At 43.7% G+C, this 26,058-nt stretch overlaps 1 protein-coding gene across 3 annotated transcripts in view; it reads left to right on the forward strand.

The window, feature by feature from the left end:
* The window catches only part of ADGRB1 (adhesion G protein-coupled receptor B1), an 829,276-nt gene that overhangs the window by 434,797 nt on the left and 368,421 nt on the right, over positions 1-26,058 (forward strand). For all 3 annotated transcript variants that reach the window (XM_068238111.1, XM_068238113.1, XM_068238112.1), the window contains exons 8-12: positions 2,018-2,182; positions 5,837-5,938; positions 8,352-8,458; positions 12,234-12,428; positions 20,835-20,903. In XM_068238111.1, the coding sequence (XP_068094212.1) occupies positions 2,018-2,182; positions 5,837-5,938; positions 8,352-8,458; positions 12,234-12,428; positions 20,835-20,903 (638 nt within the window). The remainder of the gene's footprint in view (positions 1-2,017; positions 2,183-5,836; positions 5,939-8,351; positions 8,459-12,233; positions 12,429-20,834; positions 20,904-26,058) is intronic.

Consider the following 26,058-nt stretch of genomic DNA (forward strand, 5'->3'; position numbering starts at 1 on the left):
CAGAACCATGGCACACCGACATGTGTGGACCAGAACTATGGTACACTGACATTAAGGGACCAAGAACTATAACAAACTAACTCTAAGATACTAATAACAATGACTTAATGGCATCTGGGCTCCCAAAACATTATTAGGATGCTGAGATTCTTTGTAACTCTTGCTTCCAAATAATGATACACCGACACTTGGGATCCAATAACCCAGGCAGCTGACTTCTAATAATGAAGACCCATTAGTTTCTGAAGTTCCAAGACAATGACAGACTGACACCTAGGTCTTGGAATGATGACATTATGATAACCAGGATCATGGATCAATGATAAACTGACACTGGGTATCTGGGTACGATGGAACGGTGACACTTAGGAATACAGAAGCAATGACACTCGAATGGTGGAGACCAATGGAGAACCTAAAGCTGGCCATGCTCTATACAATATCTAGCCCAATTTGTCAATCAAATGTTGAATTGAGGGAAAATGTTGTTTACCACTGGATCACACCAGTGGCGCAAAAGGCCGCTTGATGTACCCGCAGGTGACATTCAATGATTGGAAATAGCAGTTCTTTGGCCGACATCATGTGCAATACTGATCATAATGTCGATTGCGAGACAATCAGGATCATGGCCAGCTTAAAGCGGATCCGAGATGAAAAATGAACTATAACAAGTAACTTGTCTATATATCTTATCTAAAGTTTAGATAGTTTACACAGCAAATCTAGCTGCAAACAGCTTCAATAGAATATGATTATTTCTTCCTGTGATACAATGACAGCAGCCATGTTGTTTGTAAACATTACACAGAGGCAGGCTTATCTGTATCTTGAGCACTCAGACTGTGAAAAAAACCTAATCCCACCTCCTCCCTCCTCCCCTCTGCCTCTGAAATCAATGGCTAGTAACACCTCCTCCTCCTCCTGCCCAGACTGAGCTCCCATGAGCCCTTGCTACTGCCAAGGCTCTCTGAAAACCTTTGGGTGTGGTTTATTTAGTTTATAGGAAATTAGAGTATTAAAACAAAAACAAAAAAAAATATTTGGCTTGAGGAATGCCCTAAAAACAATAGGAAAGGAACACAATTATGCAATGAGTAAAAGTTCACCTCGGATCCACTTTAAGTAATTTAACATGGCATGGATCTTTTAAACAACATTTGCTCAAAGAAAAAATCCATCCGTCAGGTGGAATAACTTTTAACCCATGTCTAGGCCATATCAGCCATAGAGAGGGTCTGTGAAAGTGTAGTCATGTAATTTGTGTAAAATATTTTGTATTAAATGAGGGACTAGCTGGATTTTTTTTTACAGTAACTTCAATCACAAGGCTGCTTCGATAATGTTTTAACTTTTAGCAATCCTTGCTGAGGTCTCATGTGGCCCAGATGAGGGTTGCAACTTTATTTACACCTTAATAGCAGAAACCATTAAAACAAATCCATGCCAGGTTTGCTGAAACACATCCAGGCATCCAAAGATTGAACTTAGTAAGGTTCTCCAAGGACTGAAATGAGTAAGGTTCTCTAAGGATTGGAGTTAGTAAGGTTCTCCAAATACTGAACTTAGTAAGGTTCTCCAAGGACTGAAATTAGTAAGGTTCTCCAAGGATTGGAATTAATAAGGTTCTCCAAGGACTGAAATGAGTAAGGTTCTCTAAGGATTGGAGTTAGTAAGGTTCTCCAAGGACTGAAATTAGTAAGGTTCTCCAAATACTGAACTTTAATGAAGGGTTCCAAGGTTGTGAGGGTCACCAAGGGTAAGCAAGGGAAAGGGTGTAAACATTGGGAGCCCCATCAAAGTTTTGTTGTCACGTCCCTGCGTTCAGCCATTAAGTAAGTTCAGTCCTTGGAGAACCTCACTAAGTTTAGTCCTTAGAGAACCTTTGCAAGTTGGGGGTTTTAGAATAACCCAACACAAGTTGGTGAAATAAAGAGATTCTGATTCTGAAGTTAACATTTTAGTAATTGTGGTCACAGCATTCATCTCAATAATCTTGATGGTTTCCCCTCCTTAGTTGCTGGGAAGTGGCAGGAGTGGGGGCCCTGGGGAAGCTGCACCACAACCTGCAACGGAGGCATCAAGAAAAGGGATCGTAGCTGCTATGGGCCATTTTTCGGTGGAGATGCCTGTCCGGGTCCCGGAGAGGAAAGCAAACCGTGTAACGAAAAGAAGTGCCCAGGTAATTAGATTCCCGTCCCAACAACCATCTAAACGCATCTTCATGATCTTCATCAACCAACGTATGTTTTTCTGTGGACAAAAATCACTGTTCTGTCTCTAAACATCCCATTAGCTTTCTCCGAGCTTCACAATGCTGTCTTCATTCCTTATGTGCTAATATTATTATTACTAAGAAATCTCTTGGGTCTCCTTGTCTAGCATATCAGTACATAATGATGCTCGCTCCGGGAGTTTTTCAGAACCGGCCCTGAGGGTGGCTAATGCAACTTCTAGCTTTAGGGGGGAAAAAAATATCTTGTTATATATAATAATGTATTCATAACAACCGTGACTAATACAGCACTCAGTCTGAAGGCAATGTGAGTACTCCCACCCACACGCTCCACTTCTGGATCACCTGTCTTCGCCATCAACCCACGGCGTGAAAAACATGTCACCCTTATCGGTTGATTGGAATGTAGGGATTGATGGGTGACAGGGACCTCTGGTTAAATGAGATTACATGAAAAGCTGTCTCCCCTCTGTAGGAAGCATTGCTGTCTTATAACATCTCTCAGAGTTATAGAAGTTTCTGCACAGTTATGAATGCAGTCTGGGAAAATATTGTAGGCCTTGAGATAGAGATGAGAGCTGGGTTTGGGTTCTGTAGCACACTTGGCAAATTATTAATGCAGTCCACTTCTCGTACAAGTGGTTTGGACACTATTGGTTGAGGTGTTGGTGGCGTTTGGTGGTTTGGGTACCTGATGCTAAAATCCAGGGCTATGCAGTTGGGTACCTGAGAAGGTTTTGGCAGAGGGGTGGTGGATTGGCTGCTGGAGCTCTAGCTGGTGACCGTTGATCATAATATGCTAATTACAATTGTGCAAACTTTTGCATACCTTTTCGCAATCACGGCCATGCGTAACTACTATATAGACATTCAATTGATTTTGTGTAATCCATTCTTATTTTTTGCATAAGTTTTTTGTAATTTTCACATAGTTTTATGCTAACTTTAGCAAAGGATACATGCTTTAAAGGGGAACTTCAGCCTAAACAAATGGGTAATATAATCCCTTACCCACCCTGTTTTAAAAGAATAGGCAAATGTTTGTAATTCATGGGGGCAGCCATCTTTGTCATGGGGGCAGCCATCTTTTTGGTTGAAAGGAGGTGACAAGGAGCAGGAGACACAGTTCCAACTGTCCTGTGTCCTGATCACTCCTCCCAGCTGCACACTCTAGGCTTCAAATGTCAAATTCAAAATGTAAAAAAAAAAGAATTGCACCAAAACAGCAGAACGAGAACAACAAAATCAGAAATCCCATCATGCTTTGCACAGCTTTAGGGGAAAAAAGCCCGGGCAGTTTTCTTCTGTGCAGCTAAAAACGAGGCTTGTATAAGAGAAACAAAGTTCTGATGCTGTGAAACTGTTAAAGAAACACCAAGCCTTTTCAGTGCTGCTGAGTAGATTTTTAGTCCGGAGGTTCACTTTACCAAACCAAGAAATTGCTACTTACGCTAAGGAAAATAGTAGGAATTAGTAAAAAAAATATTTTTTCAAAAAGACCTAGTAGTTTTTGAGAAAATCCATTTTAAAAATGCAAAGTAAAAAATGTTTTTTAAACTAAAAAAAAAATTACGGTTTAAAAAACATTTTTCCTTAGCATGTTTAAAATCGAGTTTCTCAAAAACTACAAGGTGTTTTTGAACAATTCTTTATTTTGAATTGTTCCCACTATACCCCTTAACATACCTTTTTAATTTTGGTGATGATAGTCGACACAAAATTACACAATTTTGAAAGTATGGTCCCTGATTATGTTTACATAGGAAAATAATTAAGATTTACACCGAAATTTCACAAAACGATTTTGCATCATGATTACAAAATACAATGTGAAATTATGATTGTGCTAAATCAGTGCTAATTACTAGCTCTAACTAAAGTCGAGGATGAAGGTTTTGGAAGGCTGAATATCACGAAAAACACAAGATCCAGGTTCATCGCCTACGGTGAGGGCACTTAAAGAAAACCTGTACTGAAAATTAATAGTCAAAATAACCATACACAAGTCATACTTACCTGATGTGTACTCTACTCCTCAATCTCTTTCTCCTCTCCTGTGTCCTGTTTGTCCACTGTGATCAATGGAATTCTCTGTCCTCCATTTTGAAAATGGCCATTACTCCATAACCGCTTTCTGGTCAGCACACAGTTAAACTGTAACATCGCCCACTTGAGCCATAGGGAAACATGGACACATCAGTTCTCCTCTCAGCTGTAACTGACAGCAACTGATATATTTCAATTCTGACAAAATGTTGTCAGAACTGGAAGTGATCATTGTCAGAAGAAAATGGTGAGCTTCTGAGAGGAACTGATGGCAAGGTAACTATGTAATGTTCATTTGAAGTTACCTCATGTGTTTATTTTAAATAATTTTACTCAGTACAGGTTCTCTTTAAGTAAGGTGTAATGGAGAGGTGCTAAAGGGGGTGTGGTCAGTAAAACAGCAAAAGCAATGAACCCATTGCACACTCGCATGCAAACACGTTTATGCAAATCAAACATCTAGGAACCACTATTATCCCTACAGCTTAGTTAAAAGATTTTGCAGAGGCAAATCTAGGGAAAACTGTGCCTATGGCTAACACAGAAATCAATCCCGGGGCACCATCTAAAAAAAAAATGTACGTCCTGTTTCAATTAAATTGGTTGTATTCAAGTTGAAGTGAAGCATGGCCTGTAATAAATGTATATATCAAAAATAGAATTCATATGGAGAAGGCCAAATATGCTATGTAGCAGCGCCCCCAGTGTGAGGTGCCCATGGCACATGCCATATCTGCACCCCTGTAGATACGCCTCTGGGTTTTCGTTACAAAACAATACATTCTCTTGTGTAGTCGCATACCTAAGTCATACCTTGAGTTCTTGTGACAATGAGGTATTACTCATTTAAAGGGACTCTGAGCAGGTGCTAAAATCAAAATTTCCAATTACCTGGGGCTCCCTCCAGCCCACCGTTGGATTGAGAGTCCTGCACATGTGCAGTTCAATATTAGAGAACCGCACATGTGCAGGACTCTTCCGCCGACCAGCATGATGATGCGTGGTCGGCGTGATGACAGATATCAGCCAAGCTGGAAGCAGACCTGACGACTTCAAGCAGCCGCCAGCTGGGACCGGTAGAGGAGCATGGAGGATACCGGGGGACCTTGCGGCCTACGATGGGCTGGAGGAAGCCCCAGGTAAGTGGAGATTTTCATTTTAGCACCTGCTCAGGATCCGTTTGTCATTGTCGATATCATTTAAGTCATAGAGATCCAAAGCCACTTATAATTTTGTAGCGCGCCAAAAAACCTTTTACAGAAATAAGTATGCCATTTATGATTTGTCTGAAGGGTTATTCAGTGTTTTTATACTTTACAACTACCTAAAAACCCACCCAACTGGCCAGCATGTTTTACTAACAAAGACTGGAAAATTACCACCATTTAAAAAAATATTTTTAATGAATACGTCCGTTTTATTGAGGTTGTCTGCCAGTAAAACCATAATCATCCCTCCCACATTATCACTGGAGGAGAGTGAGGAGCTGGAAACCTGAAACGTCAATCGGCAAACGGACCTGACCTTTAACGAGAGATCTCTCTGTCTCCACAGAGCCTCATGAGATTTGCTCAGAAGAGAACTTTGCTGCTGTTGTTTGGCAAGAAACCCCAGCGGGAGAGATGGCGGAGGTGCGGTGTCCTCGGAATGCCACAGGTAAGGACGTCACCTGCTCCCTTCAAAATCCTTCCCCTTCTGTAGCTGAACTTTGTGAGGGCTCTTTTCTTCTTGGTAATATTTACTGTTAGAACAGAGATCAAGCTGAGACTGACACGTCCTTTATCTGTTGTGTTTGAGCGTTCGTATGATAGCCAAATTAGCTCTATATCGTTCCAACTGAATTAACCTTCAATGAGAATATAATTGCCTGGCCTCTGGAGGGGCGACTGGCTGCCTCTCAGAGATGCTGAGAACACAGAAGGATAATGGGTCCATGGGGACACGGGAGTAATCACTATTTATTAATATTAGCACGCTGTGATCCTTAGCCAGCGATTTCAGACCTTTGCCCTTCCCTGTGTGCTCCGAGCTATGTCCCCAGACTCTAATGGTGGAATTACTGAAGATCTTACTGGTCTGTAGTGAATGGATAGGCTGCATCCTCAGTGATGTCACTGGTCTGTAGTGAATGGATAGGCTGCATCCTCAGTGATGTCACTGGTCTCTAGTGAATGGATAGGCTGCATTCTCAGTGAGGTCACTGGTCTCTAGTAAATGGATAGGCTGCATTCTCAGTGATGTCACTGGTCTCTTGTGAAGGGATAGGCTGCATTCTCAGTGATGTCACTGGTCTCTAGTGAATGGATAGGCTGCACTCTCAGTGATGTTACTGGTCTCTAGTAAATTGATAGGCTGCATTCTCAGTGATGTCACTGGTCTCTAGTGAATGGATAGGCTGCACTCTCAGTGATGTCACTGGTCACTAGTGAATGGATAGGCTGCATTCTCAGTGATGTCACTGGTCTCTAGTGAATGGATAGGCTGCATTCTTAGTGATGTCACTGGTCTCTAGTGAATGGATAGGCTGCACTCTCAGTGATGTCACTGGTCTCTACTGAATGGATAGGCTGCATTCTCAGTGATGTCACTGGTCTCTACTGAATGGATAGGCTGCACTCTCAGTGATGTCACTGGTGTCTAGTGAATGGATAGGCTGCATTCTTAGTGATGTCACTGGTCTCTAGTGAATGGATAGGCTGCATTCTCAGGGATGTCACTGGCCTCTAGTAAATGGATAGGCCACATTCTCAGTGATGTCACTGGTGTCTAGTGAATGGATAGGTTGCATTCTCAGTGATGTCACTGGTCTCTAGTGAATGGATAGGCTGCATTCTCAGTGATGTCACTGGTCTCTAGTGAATGGATAGGCTGCATTCTCAGTGATGTCACTGGCCTCTAGTGAATGGATAGGCTGCATTCTCAGTGATGTCACTGGTCTCTAGTGAATGGTAGGCTGCATTCTCAGTGATGTCACTGGTCTCTAGTGAATGGATAGGCTGCACTCTCAGTGATGTCACTGGTCTCTGCTGAATGGATAGGCTGAACTTTCAGTGTTGTCACTGGTCTCTAGTGAATGGATAGGCTGCACTCTCAGTGGTGTCACTGGTCTCTAGTGAATGGATAGGCTGCACTCTCAGTGATGTCACTGGTCTCTAGTTAATGGATAGGCTGCATTCTCAGTGATGTCACTGGTCTCTAGTGAATGGATAGGCTGCACTCTCAGTGATGTCACTGGTCTCTAGTGAATGGATAGGCTGCACTCTCAGTGATGTCACTGGTCTCTAGTGAATGGATAGGCTGCATTCTCAGTGATGTCACTGGTCTCTAGTGAATGACTAGGCTGCATTCTCAGTGATGTCACTGGTCTCTAGTGAATTGACAGGCTGCATTCTCAGTGATGTCACTGGTCTCTAGTGAATGGACAGGCTGCATTCTCAGTGATGTCACTGGTCTCTCTAGTGAATGGATAGGCTGCATTCTCAGTGATGTCACTGGTCACTAGTGACTGGATAGCAGGGGCGTAGCAATAGGGGGTGCAGAGGTAGCGACCGCATCGGGGCCCTTGGGCTAGAGGGGCCCCAAGAGGCCCTCCACTCAAGCACAGTATTAGCTCTTTATTGGTGCTGTGCTGATAATATTTACTTCTATAGATGCTTTGAATAGTAGTGATCATTAATACACTGTTTCGCATCCCCTCTTGCACTTCTGACACTGTGGTTGTCCTTGATTGGTTTTGGTACACCGTATCAATTGCTACATATATAGTGCTTTGGGGGCCCCAATGTAAAACTTGCACCGGGGCCCACAGCTTCAAAGTACGCCACTGCTGGATAGGCTGCATTCTAAATGAAGGCATATGGTTTAGTAAACGTATAGGCTACCTTATATTTCCTGTGAGGACACCAATCTTTAGTTAAGTTGTATTCTGTCTTCTCTCTGACGCCAGCAGTCTTTTTCTTGCCAAGACACAGTCTTTTACTCCCCAGTTAGACGCGACTTTCAGTGCATGCCAGTTGCCCTTTAAGCGAGTACCAATTAAAGGCTGGAGTGGGTTTTTCTTCCTTCGCAGGTGTCGTTCTGCGGAAGTGCGTTCTGGATGAGGTGGGAGAGGCGTACTGGGAGATTCCAACATACATCAAGTGTGTCTCCCTTGACTACCGGAATATTCAACAGATGGTAAGAGAAAAATAAAGTCATTGGCATTTCATGGCAGCCTTGTTATTTCTCGTTTAATTCAATTTGCTCCTCCACTTTTCCTGGGGAACGCAGAGCACTTTGCACGCGGTAATAGCACGGGCGGCGGGGCCTTCAAGCCGCGCCGCGCTGTATGGAGGAGCGCCGGAGCCTTTGTGATTTGTATTGTAATGCGCACAGCGGGCCGCTCTTGAATCACGCGCACCTCCCAAAGCTGATTATTCCGGCCGTACAAAAGGTTCCGCTAAAAGGGATCAAAGCTTAAGAGTGCCGCATTACGGGAAAACACACGGAAAAATTAGCTGCGGCAACACCTATACTCCAGCGGCTATAGAGCCAGAAAATGGGCAGAGGTTGGTGAATTTAAAGCGATGCAACGATTTTATTAAAGAGGACCTGTAGTGAAGAAAACACAATGAATAAAATTGCTTTTTTTAACCTTATTCATTTAAAATAATATTGAAATATTTCATCATTGTTTGGCCATTGAAAAATCTTTCCTCACCTGCTTTACATTCTGAGATTAATCACTGGTGGCGACATCTTTGGTCCTGTCAGGCGCAGCTCCAAGGAAGCCCCTTTCACACTGGCGCGGTGCGTTGGCCTATCTGGCAGCAGGCCAACGTTACACCAATAAAAGTCTATGAGCCATTTCATACCTAGAGCAGTGCGATGCATCCCGACGGAAGTGCCCAATTCAATGCCAGAGCAACAGCGCGTCGGCTACTTGCGCGGCGATGTGAGGCGAAGCAAAAGTCATGTAAGTCTATCGCGGCGCTGTTCCTTTTTTTTTTTTTTTTGAATTTCAATTATATTTTACCTCCCACAAAAACGCCAGGGCTTGTTTTCATGGAGGGATTATATTTTTGAGACCTATAAAATTGGACGCTATGTTAGTGTACAGGGAGGTGTGCAATCTCTTACTGCCAGTGGTGCTCGGATACCCCCTATCACAGATTCAAGTAAATCCGATGACGGCAGTATCGAAATCCGGATACGCCGTGATAGTGATCCGGACTTGATGCCCAATTCCGAATTCGACTTGGATTTTACCCGTGATTACAAGTGATATCCGTGATCATGGCCGTAATCACGATTTGAATTTAACGGTTAATAGCAAAGCCCCCTTACATGCTAGAAACACCAAATTTGCAAGATATGTTAAGAAGAACAGTGGGAACAAGAAGAAAGACCTTATTGTTTTTGAGAAAATCGATTTTAAAGTTTCAAAGGAAAAAAAGTATATATTTATAGAAAAACTCAGACCAAAAATTTAACTTCATCCCAATCAGTAGCTGATACCCCCTGTAATATGTTGAATGTTTTGAGATTTTAATCAAATGATATAAAATATTTGATGACTTGATTTCTGCACTTGGCTAAGGGCCCATGCCATTTACAGAATTAAGATATTGGATATGATGTCATGAGATTGAGATATCAAAGCTATTGTTTAATATAGTGATAATTATACACTATTGGTTAATGGATATACAGTTAGTATATAACTTGGTTTTTCAGTAGTTAGCTGAGCTTGGCATGTGTCTTCCCTTGTGGGAGTTAAGGTCACAAGGTTATTCCAGAATAGATCTATGGCCAAGCAAGCCTCAAGTTACGGGAATTCTCTCCCTGGTTACTACATAGACAGGTGGTGGTTGTTATGTGACGTAGCCCAACCCTAAACTATTCTAAGTTAAGAGAAAGGCGTCATTCATGACATAACCATATGTAGAATGTTCAAAATACGTTAGTCCTGAGTTAGCAAAAGAGGTTTCATACCATATGTAGCAGCGTCATTGTTGGTCCAATCAGAAAGGCAAAGCAGTAGAAAACTTAGGCCTAAGATGTGTATAAAACCAGCAGGGAAGATTGGATGGTTTCTCATTCTCTCACTCACTCTCTCATTCTCACTTACTCTCACACACACATACACACCCATTCATTCACTCATTCTCTTTACATGACAGGCACAAATATACTTATGCTCAAAGAAGAATACTATAAACAATAGATTCCGTATACAGACTTTACAGCAATTTATTCATTCTGTTTTTATATCTTTTGTAACTGATTTTTGATGTACAAAGAATGTACCTTATTGAATATTGAACATCTACGAAGATTCAATAATGATTAATAAAAATCCACATCCACATTTTACGATCTCCTGAGGACTTTGTTTTTTAAAGGAACAATCTATCTTTCAATTCCCAAGTTATTTATATTTTACCCCCTTTCCCATGAGAAATCTATTCCTTTTCACAAACGGATCATCAGGGGGCTCTGTATGGCTGATATTGTGGTGAAACTCCTCCCACAAGTAACCCCTCTCACAAGTAACCCCTCCCACAAGAAAAACTTTTGTCAGTTTCCTGTCTGGGAACCTTGCTGCATTGTGGGAAATAGCTGTTACAGCTGTTTCCAACTGCCAAAAACCATGCAGCAGCTACATCACCTGCCAACAGTAAAAATGTTCACTGGAGTTCCTCTTTAAATGCAGTAAATGACAGTTAATGTATTTACCGCATTTAAATGTATACTTTTTTCCTTTGAAACTTTAAAATCGATTTTCTCAAAAACTATAAGGTCTTTGTTCTTGTTCCCACTGTTCTTCTTAACATATCTGGCAAATTTGGTATTTCTAGCATATGAGGGGGCTTTGCTATTAAAGGGACTCCGAGCAGTGCCTTAAAATTAAAAGATCACACTTACCTGGGGCTTCCTCCAGCCCACGGTAGACGGCGAGGTCCCCCGGCGTCCTCCTGGCTCTTCTTCGTATGCCTCAGCCGGCCCCTGTTACCGGCAACACCCGGGCCGGGTGTCAGGCCGGCTCTTACTGGTTCCTGACGCATGGTGTCATCACGCCGGCCGCTACGCGTCATCATGGTGGCCGGCGTGACAGGTCTGCGCATGCGTGTTTTTTTCTAACGCTAAACTGCGCATGCGCAGAACTGTCATGCCGGCCGCCGTGATAACGCAAAGCGGCCGGCGTGATGACACCATGCGTCAGGAACCAGGAAGAGTCGGCCCGACACCCGACCCGTTGTCGCCGGTAACGGGGGGCCGGCAGAGGCATACGGAGAGGAGCCAGGAGGACGCTGGGGGACCTCGCCGTCTATGGTGGCCTGGAGGAAGCCCCAGGTAAGTGTGATCTTTTAACTAGTAACTCGTGATCACGACACGGGGAATGAGTGCAATCACCAGTGCATTCGTGATCTGCATTCGTGATCGAGAGGCGATCACTAATGCAAATTACAACCTCGTGATTGACAAAAGCAACTTGTGATCATAAGGACATGACGAGCACCACTATTTACTGCACCTCCCTTGTGACGGTGTCCCCCTCAGGTCACCTGTACACGGCTCCAGTACCGTAACATGGTCTGCGCCCTGTGACTCTTGTCACAATTGCACTGTATGCTGGGTCAGTTCTGTGATCGTGCTCCCCTCTCGTCATAATCAATGTGCACTGGAGCCAATCCCACATACAGCACATGTGCGGTGACCGGGTCACAGGGCACCAAACATGTTAGGGTACTGGAGCCACTTACAGGTGAACGGAGGGTGACGCAGCCACAAGGGAGGTGCGGTAAGAGACTGCACACCTCCCCATACACTAGCCTAGCGTCAAGTTTACTGCCAGTATACAGCTAGGGCTTATTCTCGGGGGAGGGCTTATTTTCAGGGAAGCCCTTTGGGCATCATATTATAACGTTCTGCAAGTGATCAGTTTCTCTGTCTGGTTTGTCTGCTGCAGATCCGGGAACACCTGGCCAAGGCCCAGAGGGGGCAGAAGGGGGAGGGAGTCTCGGGGGTCCTGCAGAACTTGGTGGCCGTCACCCAGGATGGAGCCAGCTACAGCGGGGACGTGTTGTCCACCATGGACTGTCTGAGGAACATGACCGAGATCTTCCGCCGACCCTACCACAGCCCCAACCCTAACGACCTTCAGGTAGGTGTGGAGACTTGCTGACATCTCGTGTCTGGGCTTCTGCCCACCATACATCACCACAAACCATGGTCACTGCTGGTGTTAAAGGGAACCAGAGATGAACGATTCACACAAAATAAACATATCATTTGATAGCTTGTAAAGAATAAATGCTCTACCCGATAATTTCGCCGCTCTGGTGTGCCTTTTTGAGTGCTTTTTATATCCATTATTGCTCCAGGAAATATCCAATATGGCCCCCAGCTCATATCCCTTTTGCTTCCGGGTTATGAGTTGTTCTGGATGTGCTGTCTAGGCTATATGAGACTATAGACAAGCAGGGCTGCTGTAGGCTTTCATCTGTGTGCTTTCAACTTCATATTCTGGTATGCTTTGTGGCTGCCTGTAGGAAGTGTCTCTCATAGTAATGAAACTGCATACAGTAGATAATAATGATGACTGGCTGCACAGACAGAGCACACAGATCACACAGCCACACTTGTCTGTTAGACAGACATTTTTCCTTCAGCAGCAGCCCCTCCCATGTCATCAGAGCTCTCAGTATGTAAAGCAGGAAATCTGATCCAGGAGGGGGAAGGCTTGGGCTTGAAAAGACTCCACAGATGAGTGACTCAGCTATAATGATTCCAGGTCAAACCTAGACTGAATAGTCAGTGAATTCTTATCACAGCTGATAACAGATAGATTAGACTGAGAAGAATAAAACTAAAAGCAGGGTAGGTGTTTACTGTCATGTTCCCACTGATAAATGTAATAAAATACATGAGGGTGCTTCGTCTCTGGTTCTCTTTTTTTAAGCTTGAATGTCACATATTCTCAAAGCAAATGGGACTCCTGTTTTAAAAAAAGACACCAGATTCTTACCTAAGGGGAGGGAAGGCTCTGGGTCCTAAAGAGCCTCCCCGCTCCTCTCCCGGTGCCCTCGGTGCAGTGTTGGATCCCCTGTTTAAATCCCCCGTCGCGGGGGACTTTGGAAGTCTTCGGGAGCCGAGTCCTCCCGAAGGTAGGCGGCTCCATACTGCGCAGGCGTGAGGGCGTGAGAGAGGACAGTCTTCGGGAGTACTCAGGCTCCCGAAGACTTTCCAAAGTCACCTTCACCAGCGGAGCGAGCAGTATTTGACCTAATTAGTGAAATATTGCCCCAGGAGCCAGCGCAGCACCGAGGGCACCGGCAAAGGATACGTAAGGCTCATTATGGCCCAGAGCCTTCACTCTCCACAGGTAAGTATCTTTTTTTTTTTTTTTTAAAGGACGGTTCCCATTTACTTTAATTTCACATTAAATTTCGCAATCACAATGTGCAATCGTAATGCTAAATTCCTGGCAAATTCACTATTAATTTTTCGAGTAACCATAATTATGTTCCATGAAAATACACAGTTTGATTCTTTTTGGAACAAGTCAAAAACATTTATTTGCAAAAAGACCTCTTAGTGTTCAGAATTCTTTTTTTAAACTCAGTAAAATTACATTTTGGTGGAATACACTTTAATATATACCGAGTTCTGTATACACATTTTATACATTTTAAGAAAACTGAAAGCATGGGGTCCCCTGTACCAAGCCTCTTGTAACCCCTTGTCACCCATGCAGGCTGGTATTGCCAGAAATCAGAGGCCAGACTGTGTAGTGGTGAAGTAATTGTGCCCAGAGGAGTAACATATATAGAACCTTCTGTCGTCCAGTATTCTTTTTTGGGGGGGTTTAGAGAGGAACCGTAGTAAACAATAACATCGTTGATAAAAATGCTCATTTTTTTACAATACCCGTATTAATTTATAGATTATTTAGTCAGTGTTTGCCCGGTGCAAAATCTTTCCTCTTCCCGCTTTACATTCTGACATTTATCCCTGGTGGTGACATCTTTAGTTCTGCCAGGGGATCTGTGCGGAATGTTTGCTACTGAGATATTGCTTGCTTGGTAGGTAAAAAAAAACCGCTATTTCCCACAGTGCAACAAGATTCACAGACAGCAAACTATCTGGGCCATGGTCATGACATCACACTGTGGGAGGGGTTTCACCACAATATCAGCTACACAGACCACACCGATGATCTATTGGAGAAACCGTAAAGATTTCTCATGGGAAAGGGGGGATCAGCTACTGATTGGGATGAAGCTCAGCCCTGGGTTGGAGTTCCTCTTTAAGTGCTGAAAACAGGCCCAGATTTATCTCACAGGAGCCTACAGGCAAAGATGTCCTGGCACCCTAGACTCCGCCCTCCACGAACCTACAAACCCCCACCAAACTGCGCCGCAAGTGTGCTGGCTGTCCCAGCAGTCACTTCTCCCTTACTTCCCTTGCCCATCATAGGTAGCTACAGGTGTCCCTTAGGCCTCGTTCACACTTCACGCGTTGTTGTGCGCTTTTCAACAACGCGTGGGGTGTGCGTTTAGTAAAGGTACATAAAAAGCAATGATTTTCTATGTGCCTCGTTCACATAGCTGCGTTTCAAACGTACACGTGTTTGAAATGCATAGCTGCATGCATTGCTGTGCGCAACGCAAGCATCAATGCATTGCTTGCTAATGCAAGTCAATGTACGCGCAGTAAAAACGCATGGCATGCATTTTTCCTGCGTTTCGGGAATCACGTTTCTCCACGGAAGTGTAGTGGACAAAAGAAAAAAAAAAAAAGAAAACCGCATGAGGACCAAAAACGCTCAGAAACGCATTACAAAAACGCGTACAAACGCATGCAGACTCATGCGTTTTTCATATGCGTTTTCTCCCTGCGTTCTATGCATTTTCCACACGCACACAATGTGAACAAGGCCTTAGTATTAGGTGGCCAGAAGTACCCTCAGTATTAAGTAGCTAGAGGTACCCCTGAGTGAAGGCAGATCCAGTCAGTGGAGTGCTGAGAGCAGGGTCAGTAACCTCTCATTTACACTCTCATCAGGACTCTGCATAGGGATGGAGGCGCTCAGTGAGGGGAGTGAGTCGCCTCTCCATCACCAGGCGCCTGTAGGCAAGTGCCTAAATGCCTTATGGTAAATCTGGACCTGGCTGAAAATGTCAGTTGGAAGTCTGCCCCTCATTGTGTACCTGAAGAGACACGTGAGTGATGTGACATGACCAGATAAACGTGGAAAGATATATGCACACATGGAAAAGAAGCGCTCGGGGATTTGGGCGCGAGATCATGCCAAACGTTAGTAATGATCGTAACGCGCTAATTTTACTTATGCAAACTTTCATGCAAAATTTCACAAATAAAATGACACATAATTACCATTTCAAAATTGAATCCATTTTTCAAAATCCGCTCATAAATTTTGCAGTTACCTGAAATGACAACAGCATCAGTCGTAAACGCTTTTCCACGCTAATTGCATAAAAATTCTTGCTAAAGCCAGAAGGGTTAGGGGAAATAGTGCAGTGGAAACAATTCCAACTTGATTTTAAAAATCCCCCAAAAAAATGTTTTTTAAACTCGGTAAAATGGCACTTTAACCCATTCACGTTCCGTCGTTTTCACTTGAGAAATGTTCACCTCCCATTCATTAGCCTATAACTTTATCACTACTTATCACAATGAACTGATCTATATCTTGTTTTTTCCGCCACCAATTAGGCTTTCTTTGGGGGGGTACATTTTGCTAAGAGCCACTTTACTGTAAATGCATTTTAACAGGAAGAATAAGAAAAAAACTGAAAAAAATCATTATTTCTCAGTTTTCAGCCATTCTAGTTTTAAAATAATACATGCCTCCATAATTAAAACTCATGTATTGTATTTGCCCATATGTCCCGGTTATTACACCGTTAAAATTATGTCCCTATCACAATGTATGGCGACAATATTTTATTCGGAAATAAAGGTGCATTTTTTTCCGTTTTGCATCTATCACTATTTACAAGTTTAAAATAAAAAAAATATAGAAATATATCATTTTTACATTGATATTTAAAAAGTTTAGACCCTTAGGTAAATATTTACATGTTTTTTTTTTTTATTGTAATGGTTTTTTTTTTATATTAAACATTTTATTTGGGTAGTTTTGGGAGGGTGGGATGTAAACAATAGGTTTAAAATGTAAATGTGTGTTGATTTTAATTTTTTTTTACTTTTGGTTGTAGTATTACTTTTCGGCCACGAGTTTGTTTACATGACGTCACTCTAAGCGTAACACACGCTTAGAGCGACGCATGGGGGAGGTAACAGCCAGAAAAGGCGCAGCTTCCGAGAGAAGCTGTCGCTTTTTCAGCGGGGGAGAGGAATCCGTGATCGGGCACCATAGCCCGATTCACTGATTGCCTGGCTAACGAACCGCGGGCCGGGAGCGCGCGTGCGATCGGCCGCGGGAGCGCGTGGTGGCGCGCATGGTTCCTGGACGTAATTTCTACGTCCAGGAACCAAAATAGGTTAAAGGGAAGGTTCAGGGAGGGTGGGTAAAAAATAAAAATCAATTTCCACTTACCTGGGGCTTCCTCCAGCCCGTGGCAGGCAGGAGGTGCCCTCGCCGCCGCTCCGCAGGCTCCCGGTGGTCTCCGGTGGCCGACCCGACCTGGCCAGGCTGGCTGCCAGGTCGGGCTCTTCTGCGCTCCAAGGCCCGGAACTTCTGCGTCCCACGCCGGCGCTCTGACGTCATCGGACGTCCTCCGGGCTCTACTGCGCAGGCGCAGAACTACTGCGCATGCGCAGTAGAGCCCGGAGGACGTCCGATGACGTCAGAGCGCCGGCGTGGGACGCAGAAGTTCCGGGCCTTGGAGCGCAGAAGAGCCCGACCTGGCAGCCGGCCTGGCCAGGTCGGGTCGGCCACCGGAGACCACCGGGAGCCTGCGGAGCGGCGGCGAGGGCACCTCCTGCCTGCCACGGGCTGGAGGAAGCCCCAGGTAAGTGGAAATTGATTTTTATTTTTTACCCACCCTCCCTGAACCTTTCCTTTAAAGAGGAACTACAGTGAAAATAATGTAATAAAAAAGTGCTTCATTTTACAATAATTATTTATAAATGATTTAGTCAGTGTTTGCCCATTGTAAAATCTTTTAAATCCCTGATTTATATTCTGACATTTATTACATGGTGACATTTTTACTGTTGGCAGATGATATAGCTGCTGCATGCTTTTTTGGCAGTTGGAAACAGCTGTAAACAGATATTTCCCACAATGCAACAAGGTTCAGAGACAGGAAACTGCCAGAAGTACCTCGGTCCTCAGAGCTTCTTGTGGGAGGGGTTTCACCACAATATCAGTCATACAGCACCCCCTGATGGTCTGTTTGTGAAAAGGGATGGCTTTCTCATGTAAAATGGGGTATCAGCTACTGATTGGGATGAAGTTCAATTTTTGGTCGGAGTTTCTCTTTAATCAATACTGAGTTCTGTATACCTATTTTTTAAAGGATAACAGAGCTTGAAAAAAACTTTCAGATTGCAGCATTGTACTTAGCTATTACACCGTCTCGCGATCGCCGCTGGGAGACTGAAGGGGGAGCTCCGTCATCAGACCGATTTCCTGCAAGCACAATAGGAAGCCATTTACACCAATCGACGTGGAGTGGTCTTGGGGCCGCTGCCACGTTCACGCCAATTCGCGTAGAGCGGTCGGCAAGAGTTTAATAGGCACATAATTAAGAGAACTCTGATTGAAAATTTCTGTACAGGTAAACGCCAAATTCTGATTTGAATCCTCAAAATTTAAATAGAGACCAGGCAGAAGATCATCAATTTACACTATTCACTACAATAATTTATCGCTTACTGGATTCCAACACGGTATTTTGAACTTTTGAACCAGATATTCTACCTCATTTCTCATCTCTTACTTAAAGAGAACCCGAGGTGGGGTTCTGAGAATGCTATCCACATACAGAGGCTGGGTCTGCCTATACTGCCCAGCCTCTGTTGCTATCCAGATCCCCCCTAAGCCCCCCTGCGCTCTGCTATCCCCCATAAATCACAGCCGCGCTGTCGACACGCAGCGTGTCGCAGCGGGTTGTGTTTACCTATGTACTGTCAGTCTGCCGCTCCCCCCGCCTCCTGCATAGCTCCGGTCCCCGCTCACGTCCCTTCCCTCCCTGCTGATTGGAGGGAAGGGACGCAGGTGGGGACCAGAGCTATGCAGGAGGCGGGGGGAGCGCCAAGACTGACAATACAGAGGTAAACACATTTATGGGGGATCACAGAGCGCAGGGTGCCTGGGGGGACACTACATAGCAACAGAGGCTGGGCTGTATAGGCAGACCCAGCCTCTGTATGCAGATAGCATTGTCCAAACCCCACCTCGGGTTCTCTTTAAGGTGGCCACTAATGGTCCAGAAATTCTGATCGGAAGAAAAATCGTTCCCTACACCATCCATGCACCAATCTTTGCTTCCTATCTCTCACAACCATTTAAGAAAATCCAAATTTTGGTTTGACAAAAATCCAATCGGACGACTATTTTTATAATCGTTCATAATCGATTGTGACCATCAACTGAGATTATTTTACACCAATCCGATCAGAATTTCTAATTGCTCGAACGATTTTTCACTAAAAATTGGACCGTTAGTGACCACCTTTATTCTATCCAACCAATCTGTTCAGCTGTTAGATATATGTATTTGCAAGTTCCAATGTGTATTTGTGTGTATAGTATTTATAATAAAACAAACAATTTAAAGAGAAACTCCGACCAAGAATTGAACTTTATCCCAATCAGTAGCTGATACCCCCTTTTACATGAGAAATCTATTCCTTTTCACAAACAGACCATCAGGGGGCGCTGTATGACTGATATTGTGGTGAAACCCCTCCCACAGGAAACTCTGAGGGCCGTGGTATTCCTGGCAGTTTCCTGTCTGTGAACCTTGTTGCATTGTGGGAAATAGCTGTTTACAGCTGTTTCCAACTGCCAGAAAAGCAAGCTGCAGCTACTTCCACTGACATCACCTGCCAACAGTAAAAATGTCACCATGTAATAAATGTCAAAATGTAAATCAGGGATTTAAAAGATTTTACAATGGGCAAACACTGACTAAATCATTTATACATAATTATTGTAGAAATTAAGCACTTTTTTTTAACATTATTTTCACTTGAGTTCCTCTTTAATCATTCCAGCTTTGCCCATGATACCTGATTTTTCTGATCTATGCTAGAAGTGTCCTCACACTAAGTCACTCTATCGCATTGTCTTATATTTATAAATTGTTGCTTTGGCTTGTTAGGTTGCAAGTAATCGTTTTTTTTCCTTTTAGGTTGAACTCGATGGACATATGTCTTTATTTCAAACCAAATAACTATGTATCTAGGAAGCTAGCTCCAAGGTCTCTTCACCTCGTTTTAGAGTGGTAGCAACAAAATTACCTTGACTTCCAATGTGAAATCGATAACTTTATTTTACTGATTGTACATAAAATCGAAATTGTATCATGTGCAGGCATACCAACCAATCTTAAACATTTACTATGTTCACAGTGGCTTTGCCTTCGGTAGTCTCTAGTGGATGAGACTTGTATGGCAACTGGGACTTAGTAAGTTGGGATTGGTGGGTGTTTGTCACTCAGGAACCCAGGGTTTCGAATCTCGACACATCCTGTTCAGTAAGACTGCAGGGATGGTCGTAGTGAGCCAACTGCGCTACGCTGGAACTACACGTAGTTTTACGCAATTACGCTTCGCAAACTACGGCTTCGAAATCAAAAGATTCGCTACGTATGCATTTCGTAGACTACACGTTAAAATACGCAATTACGTGAAGTACGAAACGTAGTGTATGCGGGCGCTTATGCCCTTATGTGGAAAAATGTCTGCATTAATCCGCCAAATATGCGCATGCGTGAACTCTTTTATATGCGTACATTCCACCTTCCAATTCGGAATTGTATATGCATAGAAGGGGCAGTAATATTTCTGGGCATGCGCAAGCAAAAACAATGATCCATATGCAGAAAAATAGACGCGTTTACCGCATGCGTAGTTGACTTTGCAATACATACGTCAACTATGCGTAGTGGGCGAAGCCTCGTATAGCGGTGCTACGCTTACGCGTAAATGCGTGAGCGTAGTTTTGAAACTTCGCCTACGAACTACGATGTGGACTACAATGCGTAGATGCGCACTGGCGTACTTTACCAGCATCACTGCTATTCAGTAAGGAGACCTTGGGCAATACTCCCTAACACTGCTACTGCCTATATAACTCGCCCTAGTGGTGGCAGTTTTGGCAATTTGAGTCCGTCAAGAGAAGAGCACTGTATAAATGTTCTGTGTCTTGACTTTCGAGAGGTTCTGTGTATTATATATATTTTTCTGACTTGCCGTTGGCGAGAGAGGTGGGTGAAATGTGAGAAGTCCTGATAATGTGCCACAATATGTTTTCAGTAGTTTCACAAGTTGCGTAGTAACAATCTGTCCGTGTCCTAATTACCCACCGACACTAACTGCCTCTTCTCTGACTCTTTACTCCGCGCAGAACTTTGTGCAGATCATCAGCAACCTGCTCTCCGATGAGAACCGCGACAAGTGGGAAGAGGCCCAGACGGTAAGCTCTGTGTCATGTTCTTCTAACGTTTGCTGTGAATTTCTGTGCATGAAAGGGCAGAATCTAGAGGTACACTCTGCAGTAACTGGAGGTCTGCAGTCCTTACAGGGCGTAAAGGTGCAATCTCGAGCAAGTCGTGTCATCTTGTTAAAGAGATACTGAAGCGAAAAAAAAATGATGATATTATGATTTGTATGTGTAGCACAGCTAAGAAATAAAACATTAAGATCAGATACATCAGTGTAATTGTTTCCAGTACAGGAAGAGTTGAGAAACTCCAGTTGTTATCTCTATGCAAACAAGCCATTAAGCTCTCCCACTAAGTTAGTCCTGGAGAGGGCTGTTATCTGACTTTTATTATCTCAACTGTTCCTGGACTATTTACTTTTTCTCTGCCAGAGGAGAGGTCATTACTTCACAGACTGCTCTGAAAGACTCATTTTGAATGCTGAGTGTTCTGTGATCTGCATATATTATAGAATAATGCAATGTTAGAAAAAACACTATATACCTGAAAATAAAAGTATGAGAATATTTTCTTTGCTGCTAATCTTCTAGTAATTATTCATAGTACACAACCAATTCACTATACCATATTTTTTTTTTCGCTCCAGTGTCTCTTTAAAGAGAGTCTGAAGCGAGAATAGATCTCGCTTCAGACCTCATATATAGCAGGGGCACGTGTGCCCCTGCTAAAACGCCGATATCCCGCGGCTTAACGGAGGTCCCTGTCCCCCCAAACCCCCTCCGTAATCCGGGGGAGCGCTTCCTGGTTGGGGCAGGGCTAACCGCCGCAGCCCTGCCCCACGCGCGTCTGTCAGCGCGTATCTCCGCCTCTCCCCCGCCCCTCTCAGTCTTCCTTCACTGAGAGGGGCGGGGGAGAAGCGGCGATGCGCGTCTGATAGACGCGACTGGAGGCAGGGCTGCAGCCGTTAGCCCTGCCTCCAGGAATAATATTACCAGCGACCATTTTCCGACCAACTTTTGTGGAGGGTGGGTTGGGGGTGAAGGGACCCCCGTTTAGCCGCGGGATAGCGGCGTTTTAGCAGGGGCACACGTGCCCCTGCTATATATGAGAGCTGAAGCGAGATTTAGTCTCGCTTCAGTGTCTCTTTAAGGATTTACAATCCCAGTCTCTTTTCAGTGGGGTGACATTCTGCTGCTCCACATTTTCGCCTGATATGCAATCATAAAACGTGTGTGTGGCTGCTACAAGCACCCATGACAGCAGAAAAGTGGTCTTTCTCTTTACTCTGTATAGGAGCAGGATAAACAGTTCAAGCGGGATTGTCCCCATAAAAATAACATTTCTGCAACTGGTCTGAGTGTATTAAGTGATAAAGATGCTAATCCTGCATTCAAAACTTTCAAAACTTTTTCTGATGTTATGGTTTGAAGTTATCACATTCCTTAGGAGCACTGGCCCTTTTATAGCCATTGCCATTCAGTTGCATGCTGGGAGGTCTTTTTATTTATTATTATTATTATTATTTTTTATTTATATAGCGCCAACATATTCCGCAGCGCTTTACAAAGCACAATAAGACGTCAAGGGGAACATAGATACAACTAACAAATGTACAGCAGAGTTCCAAGCAGCACATATATTGTGACAAGAACAGTAAACATTAGGAGGATGACTCTGCCCTTGCGAGCTTACAATCTAATGGGTAGTAGGGGACACACTAGGTAAGGGGGTGGAGGATGGATGAGGCAGTGTCCCTTTGCCTCTGATTACAATGTGTCAGATAAGTAAATAAGGGCTATAGAATGTTATAAGCTTGTCTGAAAAGGTGTGTTTTAAGAGTGCGTATGAAGATGTCCAGGTTTGGAGCATGACATACAGGCTGTGGAAGAGAGTTCCAGATAAGGGGTGATGCTCGTGTAAAGTCCTGGATGCGAGCATGAGAGGAGGTGATCAGCTTAGAGGCCAGGAGAATTTCTTGGGAGGAGCGGAGGTTGCGGGAGGGACAATATCTTGAGATTAGTGAGGAGATGTATGGAGGAGACAACTCGTGGAGGGCTTTGTATGTTAGAGTCAGGAGTTTGAACTGGATCCTCTGGGTAATAGGTAACCAGTGGAGAGAACGGCATAGTGGGGCTGCATCGGAAGAGCGTGTGGAGAGGTGAATGAGGCGGGCCGCTGAATTTAGAAGGGATTGGAGAGGTGCTAGCCTGTTTTTTGGTAGACCACAGAGCAGGGTGTTGCAGTAGTCTAGGTGGGAGATGATTAAGGCGTGTACAAGCATTTTGGTGGCCTCTTGTGTGAGGAAGGGACGGATACGGAATATATTTTTGAGCTGGAAATAGCATATATTCCTCCTCTTCCCTTTATTTTCCCCTCCTTCTAATGACGTAAGACAGTGCACGTCCTAGTATAGACCTCAGTGGGAGTGTCTGAAGACTCTGAGAGGAGGGCGGGTAACAAATACACAATTAGCAAGAGGAGAAAAAAGAGTGAGGGAAGAAATGATGTCAGGATTAGCTTCATTCAAAGGTAACCAAGATGGAAACTGTGTAGAATAGGATTCTCTGCTTTTCCTCTATAAAATTCACAGGGATCATTACGTGGATAGCACAATACATCTGTTATGTAAGTAGAACTAGTATATATCTACTTGTATATGTGTTTTTTATTTCTAGGTTAGCATGGGGGTCACTTGTTTAAAGGATACCTCAGTGCTAATTATTTTACAAAAAGAAATGCCTAATATGTGTGTGGGGAGTTGTGCAGATGCTTACTGCATCTCCCGTGCGGCCTCCTTTCTCCGGTAATTATCCAAGTTCTTCAGTTCCTGGTCGGAGGGGGTCAGTGCCCTCCGACCCCTAGATATTATGCTGCGCATGCGTGGTATGTTCACTTGGGCACCTTGCGACCACGCTTACGTCATATGGAGTGGCGGGGGAGCGCAGTCCCAAGGCACCGAAGTGGACATTCTGCACAATATGTCTGGGCCGGAGGACACCAACCACTCCGACTAGGAAGTGAAGAACTCGGACAATTACCAGCGAACGGAGGGAGACGCCTGGGCAGGGGAGGTGCGGCAAGCATCCACACAACTCCCCACACACACATTAAGCGTCCTTTTTGAAAAATAATTTGCCCTAAGGTATCCTTTAACTCTTCAAACCCAGATTTATTTATTTTATTTTGTTTTTATAGTTGTCACATAACAGTCGATGCGTAGAAGACGAACGTACATCAATGTAGACATCAATAAACAATGACCGTTACAGCATCAGTTTATAAGAAAGTAGATAAAGGATGGATCTGCAGTGGAGATCTATCAGCAAGAGCGTGAACAAAAAAAAAGGAAAGCAATTATACATTCAATTGGTGTTTTATCCTATAAGTACCTTTGGACCATTGGCACACAGTTGTAAACCATGTCAGAATGGTAAACAGGTACAGAAAGATATCGGACTGTACGGGATCAAGTGGTAAAGATTAAAGCAAAACCTGAGGCAAAAAATAAACTGATGAGATAATGATTGTATAGTACAATTAGAAATCGAATATTAGTAGCGAAGAAAATAGTCTCATATTCAAAAAAGTGTCTCTGAGCTCAACCCACTGGGTGCAATACAGTCCTGTTTTCTGAAGCACTCAAACAACCAGGAAACAGTGAGAGACAGCTTGAGATAAAGTTTTACTGCAATGAAGTTTAAAGGTTCATTATTTCTGCTTTGTTTTATAGTTTAAAATACAGAGTGAGCCTTGTAAACCGCGGATATTACAGAATGATGGAATGTTATAAAAAAAAAAAAGGCTATATATCTGAACATAAAAATATGAGACTCTTTTCTTTGCTGCTAATGTTCTATTCATTTTGCGTACTACACATACAATTCATTATATCAAAAAAAAAAAAAAATTCACTTCAGGTTTGTTTTAAGGTGATAAAGTTGCGAGTATGATCCAATGCTTTGGTAGTGTGATTTTTCCATGCCATTTACATAGTTACATAGTTATTTGGGTTGAAAAGACATTCGTCCATCGAGTTCAACCTGTACAAAGTACAACACCAGCCTGCTCCCTCACATATCTGCAAAAAACCTCCAAAAAGAGCTCTACAAACCAGGCCTCACTGTGTCACATATCAAAAAACTTTATTGAAAAACTTACAGCAATCAAAACTTATATCAAGAAAATTCAGATAAAACTCTAAAAACACTTAAAGCATAAGGATAAACCTGACAGCCCCTGCATCCCACGCACGCTTCACATACATCCATTCATGTCATGCAGCACATGGGAAGGCCTGCGCATGTTGAAAAATGACCACAGAGCTCTGGGTAGAAAAAAAGACCAGTTTTCCCCAAGTGTTCAAAAAAGAAGAGGAGGAGCTATAGGAGGCCGGCCTCGCCCACTGCTTTCAACCCATGCCGCTCTGGGAGCGTTCTGTCGCCGCCATTGTTGCCGCTGTCTGGATGTGCTGATCCAGCGGAACTCTGGCACATCATCCTGCCTGCCGATGGGATAGCCTGAGTGCACACCCTCTGCTGAGATGACCAACACAGCCTCTCTGGGAGACGTAAGACACAAGGCTATGTGTGCTTCTGTGAGCAAGACAGCGCTGTCAGTGTGTTGTCTCAAAGTGCTATTGCAATAATGTCATGCTAACGCTAATACTATAATAGCTTGCTGAACTGCACATTTAACCTCATGTGGCGGAAACTGCTTTGCTATGTGTGCTTAAAGGACTGCCGTAGCTCTGACTGCTTGATCTGAGGAAGTCCTGGATCAATACTTACAACGGACAGGTTCTGTTTAAAGCTTGAACAAGCTAAGCATGATTCTAAATTGGAGACTACATGCTCAGTTGAGGTGATGTAGTTTGAAGTAGGCTCTAAATTGCTCTGCTGAAGCTGGTGCATTTCTTTTTTGAACACTTGGGGAAAACTGGTCTTTTTTTCTACCCAGAGCTCTGTGGTCATTTTTCAACATGCGCAGGCCTTCCCATGTGCTGCATGACATGAATGGATGTATGTGAAGCGTGCGTGGGATGCAGGGGCTGTCAGGTTTATCCTTATGCTTTAAGTGTTTTTAGAGTTTTATCTGAATTTTCTTGATATAAGTTTTGATTGCTGTAAGTTTTTCAATAAAGTTTTTTGATATGTGACACAGTGAGGCCTGGTTTGTAGAGCTCTTTTT

Source organism: Hyperolius riggenbachi, chromosome 5 (genome assembly GCF_040937935.1).
Source record: "Hyperolius riggenbachi isolate aHypRig1 chromosome 5, aHypRig1.pri, whole genome shotgun sequence".
Classification (NCBI taxonomy): Eukaryota; Metazoa; Chordata; class Amphibia; order Anura; family Hyperoliidae; genus Hyperolius; species Hyperolius riggenbachi.